Below are 14,372 nucleotides of genomic sequence, written 5' to 3'. Positions count from 1 at the left end.
GAACCTCTGCATTACAAAATTGTGGACATTTATGGGGATATGGGGTTAGTTCTAACGTGTTTTGAAAATAACTGCTATTCTGCCTCCTCAATTTTGTAATGTGTCTAGTCTAATCATATTAAAACCTGGGGACACAACTGCATTGTCAAGTATTTCTGACTTTAGCCAGGTTTCTGTTTCAACAACTGTGTCAGGGCAGTAAAATGATAGTCATGCACTGAGGTCATGGCTTTTGTTACAGATACTTTTAAAGTTTATGTTCAATGATTGGAGGTTGCGTCCTGTTGTTAGATTTGAGGAGGGAGGTGTAGGGATTTTTGAGATGGAAGTTAGCACCCTGGATTTGAGTGTACATCACCAGTTAGGAATAGCTTGGTGGTTTTGTTTTGATATAAGTAATAGTAAAAACCTGGGTTTTGTTTAGTTAAGGAAGGCTCAATGACTTATTTCTTTTTATGTGTTTCAAGTTATGTATGTTTAGAAGTGAGTGTTTGTATAGCTGAGCAGACAGATAAGAGAAATGAGAAGTGGCGAGTGGTTTGTGAAAGTGCAAGTTAGTGGGAGAGTAATGTGGCTAAATCTGGGTTTGGAAATTTGTGATGTAAGCAGAGCAATTAGGAAAGTTATGTTGGGTACATTTGAATTAGGCATTTTTGAATGAGAAAGTAGTAATTGTAGGATCATTCTAATAGTGTATATATTAGCTATGAAGTAAATTTGTGAGGATAGGCTATAGTTGGTAAGGAGTAAAAGGAGAGGATTTAGTGTATGTCTAGAGTTGGTAGAAGAAAGTTCTTGAAGTGGGATACATCATCCCACTTCACAAAGGTGGTAAAAACATAGACACAACCAATTTCAGACCCATAGCCATACTTTCCCCTCTTTCTAAATTACTCAGAAAAAAACTATCCATTCACAATTCATGCAATACCTAACCCTGAGCAAACTCCTATCCCCTACTCATCTCGGCTTTCGTCCCAGTACCATGACTGCCCTTCTTTCCTTTCTTTAGACCATCAGTCTAGCATGCGACAATGGCAAAGATGTATCATCACTGTTTTTAGATCTCTCAAAAGCATTTGACACCATCTCCCACTCCTTACTCCTATCCCAGCTCTTATTCTTACATCTCTCTCCCACCACCCTAGCCTGGTTCACCAGCTACCTATCCAATCGCCAACAAACTGTCCAATAGAAAGAATCAACCTATCCTTTTCTACCTACACCCATCGGCATTCCCCAAAGATCAGTAGTAGCCCCTCTCCTCTTTAACATATTCATCAACAACTTCCACCTCTCCATCCCTGAAGCCGCTATTATCCAGTATGCAGATGACCCCACCATCATCTGCTGTGCCTCCTGCCCCTCTGAACTGCTACTAAAAACTCATCTTGCCTTCTCCAAAACAGAATCCTGGATGCAATCCAATCACCTAGTCCTAACCGCTAGCAAAACAAAACTAATGATTTTTACCCTGACTAGAAACTCCACTTTTGACAGAAACTTATTCTCCACTATAAGACAAAATAAAACCCCTCTAGAAATAGTTCCCAGTACCAAACTGCTAGGCATCATCATTGATGAAAACCTAAAGTATGACTTCCAGATATACTCAGCAAATAAGAAAACCCATAAAAAAATTGGTCTGCTCCACAGACAAAACCATTACCTCAGCCCCTCCATCTGACAAATGCTTGTATCTACCTTCCTCCTTCCCTCTATCATGTATGGCACTCCCCTATTCACCAATCTCCAACTAGACCTACATTCCAAACTTGAATCTTGCTACCACAAAATTTGCAAATTTGTAACCAACACAAAAAAACTCATCACTGCCACTCTCTACATACCATCAGATGGCTAGAACTCCCCAACTACCTCAGATGTCTTCAACTTACCACTTCCCTATAAGCTCATCTTCAAACCAGCAGAATGTTCTTCTCTCACCACATCCATAATACCCTATATACCCTGCTGCTCCCTAATATCTGAGAACCAAAATCTCCTACAAGTGCACGAACCCTCTCATCTCCCTGGCCATCTACTACTATCCTGCACCATAACTAAACTGCGGAACTCTCTACCCTCTCCACTATGCAACATGTCTAACCACAATAACTTCAAGACCCACCTGCTCTCACACCTGTCCTCCAAATGGGAATGCTCTTCTCATGCTCCTATCTAAGCCCCCCCCCCCCCAATTCTTGAATCCTATACCCTCTCACAATGATATCTGATTATTTCTTTATCCTACTGAACTATGTCCAGTTCTCTATTACTATCTCTGGTATACTCATGTTACAGAAAAGATTCCTTCTTTCAAACACTTCTTAAAATTGAAATTTCAAAGTAAACAATTAACCTCTGCACTATCTATACTGTGAATGTTTAAAATATTTTGATAGAATATTCAAAAGATATACTACTGCCTAATATGTACTATCTTTGCCAGGATTGCTTAATGTGTAAATACTGATTACCTATATATTATGTAACCTCTATATCTTTTGCAATGAATGTTATGCATGAAAGCCTATGGGTTATTATGATGTTTTTATACTGAATACTTCTCTAAATATGTAACCTCTCTTGTTATTAATGTAACTTCTCGTGTAGCTTTTCTCCTTGGGCCTCCAGTGAAAATGGGTTGCTATAACCCCGTGGACGGTCAACAAATGCAAATAAATAAATAAATAAATAAATAAATAGTATGGATTATAAGAATGTGGATAGAGGTGAAAGCTTTGGAGATTTATGAGGAGATAGGAAGGTAGGAGTGTATATTGCTTTTATGGGGGTAAGGTTTTACTGGATATGGCTTTCTAAAGGATGTTGTGGTTTGGGCTAGATAAATATGAAAGCAGATATAGTGGGGTGTGTGGGAATAGGAGGTAGGGTAGCAGAGCAGAGTGGAGCCCAAGTATAGCAAGGGCAAAACAGAGTGGTCTGAAATCCACAGTTGGTAAACTTGCAGCTACAAAAACTATTAGTAATCTGCAGATTAATGTACACAAGGAGAAGAACACTGAGCAGCCCTTGAAGCTGTGTTTACATACAGAAATAAAAGGGTTCAAAATTGCTCTATGCATATGCTGGATGTTACTTATTATGTATTAGCATTTAAAATCAAAAAGAGATGGAATGAAAGCATATATTTACAAGAGATTGTGAGATAAATTAAGCAGAGAGAAAACATTGTTCTGTCTGTCATATGTGCTAATATTGTACGAATTATACTGGGGAAGTGCACATTGACCATACTGGGGATGATTTTAATAAAATATCTTGCAGGGTGGGATGTAATAATGTAGGGGGTTGGAGTGCTTTAGTAGTATGCACCTTACAAAATAGGCTGAGTTAAGCACTGGATGAAACACTCTTATAGGCTATTGTGAGCATATTAATATATTGAGCATACTTTTGTAGTCAGTCCTTTGAGTGGTTCTTGATTGCTGTTACTCATTTTTACCACTGATGTTATATTTTCAGTAAGCTTTACAATGGGTGGGAGTTCCAGTGGTATTTTTAAGTTAATTTAAAAAAATGGAATAAATGTTTTTAGTACACACTACTAGTAGAATGCAAAGATATGATCCTAAACAGCATGAAGGAAGATTACAAATGGTGCTTCTTTATGCAGGAAATGGGCATATAACTTAAACTTGTCCTGCTTTAATTCTATCAACATAGCTTGCTTTTAGTCTGTACTTTTTACTGTGATTCTTTCAACATGCCTACTTAGATATCCACTCTGCTTGTAATGCAAGCATATATTGTGTTTTGTTAGTAACTCTGTATGTAATAACATGTATCTATTGTATTTATACATTAAACCCAACTCTGATATTCACTTTGTATATAATACATGTATATATTGCATTTTGTCTTTCACTTTGTATAAAATATCATGTATCTATACTGTTTACCCAGGGATATAATTGAAATAGGTTCAGTAGGATCAGTGTTCTACTCTGGTTAGTAAATTCAATGTTAAATAAAAATAAATAGGTAAAATAATGAAGAGACAAAAACATTTTTGGAAGAGTATATACAGCATTAAAATACAGATATATGTACATATTTACCTCTTTCAACTAAAGTCCAGCCTACGTTTAAATGTAAGCTCAACGTAATACAAACATTGTCATTGAGCCCCAGCCCATTCAAAGCATTTAAACATAACTGCCATCTCATTGCCATTTCTAATAATTAATCTCTAACATTTCCTCCCCATTTTAAAATTCAGCAGTCTCTCTATTACTTGGAAGTGCAAACATTCCTGATCTATAAACTGCTTACAATGTAAGCCTAGGATATTTTGACCATCTAATTTCTGAATACTTGTAGTATGTTCCCATTTTTGCTCACAGAACATACGCTGAGCTTACAGACATAAAACTTTTTGCAACCACATGTAGCAAAATGCACTATGAAAGTATTATTGTAGTCTGACCTATTATTGAAATAATCTTTTTTTTCCTAATTTCAGGATGTTCGGAACAGTAGTAAATGTTTTTGTGAATATTACAATCCTGCAGGCATATGTATATCCACAGCTTTGCCTTTCAGTTGGAAGTATAAACAGCCATTATAATAAAATATATTATTGCACAAAAATGTGACACAGCCTAGTACGCAAACTTGAGTAGTTTTGCATCAATAATTGCACACCTGCTATACCCTCATTCTGTTCAGTGCTGGCATAGAGGAGATTGACATCAAGTGTCATAAACACATTACTTTCTTTCATCCTATAATTCCTTAGCCAATAGTTTTATATAGCCCAGGGTCTTTGTCACCAAGGGTTTTAAAATTAAATTAATAAACACTGATGCAGCTTCAGTAGGGTCTATATCAGAACATGGAAGTATTAAAACTTCGAATGTTCTGATATCGAACACTGTTTAGCGAATGCTAAGAATAACAAAGGTGCAGAACAGCGAATTCTTTCCTCGGGAAAGAATTCGGTTGGCCGTTTCTGTGGCTTCGCTATTCTTAACATTGTGGTGGAAAGTTACAGGTTGGGTTCAGGTAAGTGTGCGATTGTTTGTACGTTAGGGTTAGGGGCGGGTTAAGTGAGTTAGGGTTAGGGCGCGGGATAGGCGTGTGTGTGATAGTGACAGACTTTAGGGTTAAGGATGGTTTAAGTGAGTTAGGGTTAGGGCGCGGGTTAGGTGAGTGTGCGATAGTGATGGACCTTAGGGTTAGGGTTTGGGTTAAGGTAAGTGGGTAGATAGTAGTGTATATTTAGTTTAGTGTAGCATTACATGTAAGAATTTAAATGTATGTGTGTGGTTGCTGTTTGTTTGATGTGCTTGTGTTGTGTGTATGTGTTTCAGAGCAGCAAATTTTTTCCATGGGAAAAAATTTGCTGTTCTGAATGTTCGATATTTTCATGTTTAGATGTTTTGGGGCCAATGAAATAGCATTCGTTATTTTCATCTTTCGATAACGTGATATAAACGCCTTCAGTAGTAAATAGCATTCCTGCAACAGTAAGTCTCTTACATGGCTGTAATAGGATTATATGGATGTTAGATATAAGGCATCTTCAAAACCTTGCAGTACAATTACAATTCCTCTAACAGTAAGTAGTGCCTCAGTGACAATCCAGCAAGAGGCTATTACATGACTCCATAGTTGCATTAACCTTTATCACCACTAATATGCTTAAAAATGTTCAAGTCAGACAGCGTACCATTCATAACTCTCTCATAGTAGCCTTTATATATTATAATAACTTTCTCGCCATTATCTGTCTTTTGCCTACTGGTTTGTGTTTGGTTATTGTCTCTGTACAGCTGTTAACTTCATGGAAACTGCAAGTCAAATTCAAGGTACGCTGTTGTAAGTAGAGTGCAGACACCATAAAAGCAGAAAAATAGTAGCATAGTTCATTTCCAATATGGCTGCCTTTCACCCTCAGATTGTCATTTTCATTTTCTTTCCTTGATACTTTTTTTTTATAGTGACAGCATTTTAAGACTTGGCATTTACGATGAGACCTGTGTCTGATTATCAATTAAACTGTATAATGTAATGTTATGTGCATAGGTCTTCACTGTGAATGAGAATCATCTCTGTTTGCTTTGCATTTACTTAATTTTAAATGATTTTAATTCCTTGTAAACTAGGACCAAAGGGTGCCAAAGGTAATCCTGGCTGTTATGGGGCTCCAGGTAAACCAGGACCAGCTGGGCCAAAAGGAGACAAGGGACATCGAGGCCCTAAAGGTAAAAAACAAACACTTTAATAGTAGGTTTATCTATCTACTTACCTATCTGCCTATCTACCTATCTGTCTGCTTGTCTCTCTATCTAGCTAGCTATTTATCTATCCAGGTTTATGGGGTTTTTTTTGTTTTTTACAGAGAGGGTTGTTGTCTATTGCCTGTTTTCAGATCTAGGTAATTTTTAGCAAACTATGCTTACCCAGGCAGCTATATTATTAATTTGTTTGTTTTATCACTGTGACATAAATGCTTAAACATGTTTTGAACAAACACCCTGCACCCTTTATGCCATGAGTCACTAAACATTTGATCCTTCTGTTGTATGATTAATGTTTAAGTCGTGAGGTACAATGCTCACCTTGGGCAACATTTGAATGGTACAGAGCATCACAGGGATACTTTGCGTATTTGGATTATTCTTTTTTCTGAAACAATTCCAAAATCATGACTTGTTATGAGCTTGTATAAACCAGGGCCTTTACTTATACACAGCAAAGCTCATTATTTGTTTTTTTCAGTGTTGGCAGATCTCTTTTCTCTTTGTTTATATTACTTTAAGAATTCTCGTTGTATCACTTCAGTGCACATACTCTAAAACAATAGTACAATACCATTGTGAAACTCTCCCATTGTTGCATAAGGAGAAGCTTAGTTTTAATATTCATTTCTACTTGTTCACTTCTATTAAAATGGTAATTAACTTTACTCACTTCTTTCTTGTTCACTTAACATCATCATGGAACTTTAGCACCAACAAGTATATACAATTGTTACACTTGATATCTGAATTTCTTTGTAACATAGATTTCTTACTGATTACCATACATTCGCCTGCTTTATCAACAAGATTTCCAGCAGCAATATTCAAATTTAGAAAGAGATTCCCACCCCTTCTCATTGTTAATATTTTCTAAACCACCTTCAACAAACATGAGTTATTGTTAGCTTGTACAGGCAGTTGTTCAAAATGTTTTTCCACAAGAACATTGTTTAAGCATAACAAAGTTCATAAGTACATTTTGATTCCTTAATGAATCTCTTATAACAAATGTAACATAACAGTCCAATACTGTTGTGAATCAGCCCAATTTCAGCATTACATGTCAAGAAACTTATGTTTAAAAATGTTTACTTGTGTCATCCGTGCAGAAGTGGTAATGAACTGATCTAGTCAGTTCTTGTTCACATAACTAGGTTGTTGCACTTCAGAGTTCCATCACTGTATATTTAATTATCACACTCAATTCTAAAAATGGATTGAAACAATCACTCCTTATCCTCAACCACACATCTGCATGCCCAGCTCATTGTGCTTCTCAAGCAATAGTATAGTTAGAATCCAAATCCATTCCCCTTAGTCTGCTGTTACGTAAAGTCATTGGTACAGCACCAAGTGAGCCAGATATGCCCAGACATAAAGTAGTCCATTTTTAGTTGTATACATAATACTTGCATCTCAAATAAGCCATATTAATAATGCTTAGTTCTTTAAAACAAACAGTTTTTACCTTACTGTTCCACATTTTAAATTCCTGATGAACATAACTTCTAATTAAAAACTCAGATAGAAGAGAAGTGTTGTTCTATTAAAACACCTGTGTTGTTAATTAAATTTCACTGCATTAACTTGTTCATTAAGGGTAAGTCAGATGTTAAAACTTACTTTAGAGCTGCCAAGTATGTGATACCATGTGGGTATTATGGTTGCAATCCCACAAGTCTGTCTTCCTAAGAAAGAACTTGTTGCATATCTCCTATTGAGATTATATCATTTAGATGGCTAATTTGCTATCACAGAAATTGTACTGGAGTGGTTTGCTGCCTACATCTCTAATCATTTACTGAGGGTTGTTTTAGTTGTTAACTCCTCCTCCTCATCTCACCCTCTGAATTATGTTGTTCTACAATATTCAGTTTGAGATCCTGTACTCTTCTGTTTCTGTCTGCTGCTCCTTGCTGGTTTCATTAAGAGGACAGAACTGCATTATCACCACTGTGCTGACGATATGCAGTTTTACCTTTCTCTCAGTTTTCTCTATCAGCTCTTGGAGTCCTTGCAGAAGACCGAGATGCATTCTTAGGAGGGTGTCTTACTTCTGGCTCAAACTCACGTAAACCAAAACCGTTGCCAAGGTTGTTTATTGTCACCTTCAATGAATCCTAATCTTTGGCTTGTATCATCTATGCTGGTAACTTTGTATCTAAGGTACTCAGTCTGGGGGTCATTCTTGATGAAATGAATTGTTTTCTGTAATAAAGTCATCGTGTTTTCACCTATGGAATACTTCCTGATTCTGAAACATTTATTGCTACTACCTGAAGCTTTTGCTGTTCATGTCTGTGCCCTATTTTCTTCATGCCTGGAGCATTGTAGCTCCATCTACTAAGGTGTATAAGCTCAACTGACTGCAGCTTGTGCAAAACAACACTGTAGAGTTACTAATTGCTACATTACATTACAATCATGTTACACCTGTTCTTCAAGAGCCTACACTGCTTGGTGTTACTTAATACATAATCTACAAAGTTTTAGTCTGTTTGTACTTAGCCTTTCATGACATGCCCCTCCCCCCATGTGAACAAGTTGGAAACATACTGTCTTGCTTGATATCTTATTTCTACCACTTGTTGGCTGCTGGTGGTTATGACTCTGCACCATATGTACACTTTTAACTTTCAGGTGTTACTCTTTTGAAACTGACTACCTGGATGGTTTTGGTGTACTTTTTTGAGAGTGTCACCAAAGCACTGGATGAAGGCAAGACTATGAACACAGCTTACCTTGTCTTGACCAAGGCTTTTGATACAATACCCTATTCAGTCTTTATAGACAAGCTCGTTAATTTAGATATAAACCCTTATATCATCCACTGGATAGCCAGCTGCCTCACTGATAGGACACAGGAGGTCAGCATTCAGTAGGTGAGGCCACCAGTACTGGCCCCCTCCTTTTTGGCATCTATTTCACCTTTGAACTCTGAATCAGAGGCAGATGACACACTATCTTATGGTTCCACTCATGTAGGATTTACCTTTGGGATTACTATTATAGCATGATGAAGAATTTCAAATGGGAGGGCCAACATAACAGATATGCAAAAAAAGGTATTATGATCTCTTGAACATGGAGGTACCCAAACCTTTTTCCATCCTACCAGTTTTAAAAGCCCTTAAGGATTAATTTATGACAGCTTCTTTGGCTCCAGAGTCCCAGCACTCTGCACCTAAGAAGCCAGACATATTTTATAAAGTACTAGAAACTCACAATTTCCATTACAAACAAACTTTAATCAGAATCTTGCAAATGCTTCTTTTAGAGCAGCTGCCATTGGTTCAATTCTTAGATGATATGCTTGGCTGAAGCTTCAGTCTCTCCCAGCTGTGAAAGCAAAATAACTGGATGTTCCACTGGATAAAGACAGTTATTTAGGAAATTCATTTGCAGAGATTTTCAAGACATTACAGGATAAAGGAGCAAGACAATGCAAGAGGTTCGGGTGCTGGTTTTGTCTCCTGTTCTTGTGTTTCAGAAGAGTTATCCTACAAAGGCAGGACCATTGTTCATGAATCCCAAATGACCTCTAGACAAAAAGATAAAATATTTCCAAAATGAAAATGGCAAAACAAACCAAAATATTACTTTAAAGAACCCACATGATCCCTTCCTGACAGAAGTATAAACTTCCTCCATCTTCAACCAAGTCCCACCTTGGCCTTTCCCGACCCAATAATTGTAGGAAAACTTTCTCTTTTCCTTATCTTCCCTTTTACAACCTCATAGCTTCAAACTCTTGAATTTTGGACATAAAAATTAATACAAGCCTCAGTGGGACTGTGTTCCCATTCTTGCAGAGATCCCTCAAGCCTCAGCATATCAACAAAATCTTATCCTGCCAATCGTTTCATATCTGTATATTCAGAAAATCATAGAACCTGTTCCACCCAAATAGGGAAAGGTTTCTACTCCAGATTTTCCTTCTCCCATTGAAGCTGGGAACTTGAACACCAATGTTGAATCTGTCCAAACTAAATACATTTTTAAATGTTCCTTCCAAATTCAGGAAGTTAAATATTTTTCCTTCCTTTTTCATCAAGCAGTCCTAGTTAATTTAGACCTAAAGGACAGCTATATTCTTATCCACACATAACACAGACAGTTCTTAAGAATCTGTGCATTGAGATAACACTTTCTGTTTAGTTCTTTGCCATTTGGCTTATCCATGTCCCCAAGGGTTTTCACAAATTGTTTAGCTACTGTTATACATTTCTGCAGGTTCCAAGGCATTCATATATATCCCTTTATCGATGACTGCTTGATTCAGGGTACTTCCAAAGAAGAAACCTTAAAGGTCCATCACTTTACAGCACTCTTATTTATTATTTATTTTATTTTATTTTATTTTACATTTGTTTACCGGGATAGTCCGACTGGATACATGTCCATTTTCAGTGGAGTCCCGGGGAGAAAAGCTCCACAAAGACAAACTTACATATATTACACAGAAGTTAGCAACAATTATAAAAACAAAGTGATTATATACAATGGGTTAGTAGTGTTCCCTAGTAGGGACTCACAATTGTCATGGACACACCATTAAAAGTAAGGGACATCAGATTGGAAGCAGAGCTTGGTGATGTAGTTACAAGTTATGACAATTGCAGAATATGCTTTTAGTTTATAACTTAATCAGGGTTGGTACATGGGCATAGCCAATTCACTTTGAGATAATGTTTGAGGTTTTTTTTAAGAGACATTTGGAGGATTGTAGGGTTATATAGTTTGGCAACGAATTCCAGGTTTTTCCAATGAAGTTGGCAAACAGGGATTCACCAGCAGAGTTATTAGCTTTGTGGGTTTGGACCAGTAGTTTATCGGCTGACTGTAGGGATCTTAGATTGCTATATGGCTTAATAATATTTTTAAGTGAGGGGGTATCCTCAGGGTGGTACAAAATTTTGTGCGCTATTAAGAGTTGATTGAATTGAATTAAGCTGGGCAGTTCTAGCCACTCTAGTTGTTTAAGGTTCTGGCAGTGGTGGGTTCTATAGGTGGAGCCAGTGGCAAATCTGGCAATATGATTGTAGCTATGGGACAGCTTACCTAGTTTGGATTTGTTGAGGTTTGAGAGTACAGGCGAGGCATATAAGAGAGTAGAGAGTAGGTGTGATTGGGTGATTGCAGTCCTAGCCAGTGGGGTTAAAAATGTCTTGTTTCTATACAGTGATCCAAGCTTTTTATTGATGGTCTGTATGGTTTTGTTGACCTGTAGGTCAAATTTGAGATTATTGTCTATGATAACCCCTAGCAGTTTGGTGTGATTATCTGGGGAAATAGTGGTACCATTGTTAGACATGACAGAGAATGAAAGTGTGGTGGATCTACTAGTGGGAGAGAAGAGTAGAAGTTTAGTTTTATTGGGGTTCAGAAGTAGGCGTTGATTGGTGAGCCAGTTCTCGATAGTGTTAAATGTATTTTGGGTTAGGATTTTCAAGTCAGATGGGGAGGTGGCTGAGCAGATGAGAGTGGAATCATCTGCATATTGGATGCAGGTGGCTTTAGGGATAGCAGTGTGGAGGTTGTTGATAAAAATAGAGCAGAGTAGTAGACCTAGTATAGACCCTTGAGGGACACCAAGTGTGACAGGTAACTGGCTGGAGAGTTTGCCCTGCCATAGTACCGCCGGCTGTCTACCAGTCAGGTAGGACTGGAACCCACTGGATAGCAGGCTTGTTGAGGGAAATAGATTTTAGTGAAAGAATGAGAAGTTCATGGTTGACCATGTCAAAGGCTTTTGACAGGTCAAGAAAGAGGGCAAATGTTAGCCTCTTGTCATTCCAGGCAACTAACACTAGGTAAGACTGCAATCCAAATTGTAGCTTGCTACAGATCCCCCACCATACCCCAAGATTCTCACTACACCTTTCTAAACATACTGGAAAATATTAAGATAGAACCAAACACCCTAATACTGGGTGATTTTAACTACCCTGCCATTAACTGGGAAAACTACTCATGTCCCAACACTTTTGCGCAACGGTTCTTGGAATTCATAAATTCCAACGCCCTGGATCAACTAATCCATGGTCCCACCAGGGGCTCCAATATCCTAGACCTGGTCATTACCAACATGGGAAATCAATGCTCCATACCTATGGTCACCCCCTCGTTAGTCAGGTCTGACCATAAGCTAATCACCCTTAACATCCACATCCCACCCCCACCCCCCAGTAAAGAAACCACCATAAAAAACTTCTCCAAAGCCAACTTCATGCTACTCAAGTCAGAAGTGACAAACTTCATGACACCCATGCAGACGGAACTGAAAGTTCAACTGCTGAATCCTACACTAAGGCACTGTACGAGCACATCTACTCATGCATGAATCGTACCATCCCAAACAGAACCAAAATGCTCTCATCCAAAAAAAGGAAGCCAATCTGGTGGTCCCCTGCCATAAACAAACTTTACAACAAAAGGAAGAAACTTTTGCAGAAAAGGGTAAAATCCCAGGATGCAAAAAACTCCCTTGCTAGCCTCAGTAAGAAACTGAGATGCCTCATAAAATCCTCCAAAGCTAGTTACGAAAATAAAATTGCCAAAGATTCCAAAGACAAGCACAAAGCATTCTATAACTATGTCAAGAATCTAAATGGCAATGCTCAGATCTGCTCTGAGCTAAAACAGAATGGCATTAAATATACTGATCTGAAGGATATTGCCAATATCCTGGCAGATCGATTCAGTGCCAACTTCACCCCCCTCCCCCCCCCTAAATGGCCCATCTCAATACCGGAAGATTGCCAAATTCCAGTAATAACAGCCACACAGGTACAAAACGCACTCTCTAAAGCCAAGAATACAGCATCCAAGGGACCAGATGACATCCCGGGCTGTGTACTACATGAACTACAATATGAACTGGCACCTCACCTAAGTGTCATGTTTAATCATAGCCTCACCTCAGGTTTCGTGCCCACTGAGTGGCGCAGAGCTACAGTTATCCCAATCCACAAGGGGGGATCCACTTTGGATCCCAGAAACTACCATCCCATCAGTCTGACAAGCCTTATCTGCAAGGCCATGGAGCGTATTATCATGGAACTTATAAACAAAGACATTGGCAACCTTCAAACACTGGACCCCACCCAGTTTGGGTTTGTGAAGGGCCGATCTTGTCTCCTGAACCTGATTGACTTCTTTGAATCAGTCTCCAGAGCCATGGACAAGGGTAAGGTGGTCCACACAGCCTATCTAGACCTTGCCAAGGCCTTTGACACCATCCCCCACTCTGGAATCATAGATAAACTTACTAAGTTGGGCATTAATCCCTATGTCACCCAATGGGTTGCTAAATGGCTTACTGATAGAACCCACACTGTAAAAGTAGCCGACTCCAAATCCAGCTCCAGACAAGTGACAAGTGGAGTACCTCAGGGTTCAGTCCTGGGGCGCTCTTGTTTGGCATCTACTTCTCTGAAGTACAGGTCAACACTAAGGGACTCTGGCTAACAAAGTTTGCAGATGACTGCAAACTGGGAGCCATTATTGAATCCCCAAATGATGTGAATACTCTACAAAAGGGCCTTACAGAAACAGATGCTTGGTGCCAGAGCCATGGGCTCAAGCTCAATGCCAAGAAATGTATTGTTATCCCCTTTGGGAAAAAACATGTATCCATGAATTACCATATAGGTGGCAGTACACTAAACACAGAAAGTGTGATAAGAGACTTAGGGACACAGGTGGACAGGGGTCTCACCTTCGATAACCACATCACCACAACAGTCAGGAAATCCTTCTATGTGGCACACCTCATCACGAAGGGCTTTTCATCCAGAAAAAAGGAGGTCATTGTCCCACTGTACTCATCCCTCATTAGACCTATTATAGAATACAACGCCCCATTTGGTATGTACCTCTCAAGACATCTGCAACAACTGGAAAGGCCTCAGAAATATCTCACTAAAAGAATCACAGGCCTAAAGCAGATGCCCTATGCTGACCGCCTTAAAAAACTCCAGCTATACTCTGTCGCATATCATCTACTCAGAGGCAATCTCTGCTTAACATACAAGGCCATGTCAAACCCAGAGCTGTTGGACATGCTACACTTAAAGAAATCCCTATCCCTCAGAGCTA

At 38.6% G+C, this 14,372-nt stretch overlaps 1 protein-coding gene across 2 annotated transcripts in view; it reads left to right on the top strand.

Annotated features, from left to right (window-relative positions):
• The window catches only part of LOC122800784 (collagen alpha-3(IV) chain-like), a 1,680,215-nt gene that overhangs the window by 1,577,334 nt on the left and 88,509 nt on the right, over positions 1 to 14,372 (top strand). For both annotated transcript variants that reach the window (XM_044070045.1, XM_044070046.1), the window contains exon 47: positions 6,135 to 6,233. In XM_044070045.1, coding sequence (XP_043925980.1) covers positions 6,135 to 6,233 — 99 coding nt within the window. The remainder of the gene's footprint in view (positions 1 to 6,134; positions 6,234 to 14,372) is intronic.

The sequence above is a fragment of the Protopterus annectens genome, chromosome 4.part1 (assembly GCF_019279795.1).
Source record: "Protopterus annectens isolate FY-2018-M chromosome 4.part1, PAN1.0, whole genome shotgun sequence".
Taxonomy (NCBI): domain Eukaryota; kingdom Metazoa; phylum Chordata; order Ceratodontiformes; family Protopteridae; genus Protopterus; species Protopterus annectens.
The sequence above is the reverse complement of the archived record's forward strand: the minus strand, read 5'-3'. Positions and strand labels throughout refer to the sequence as shown.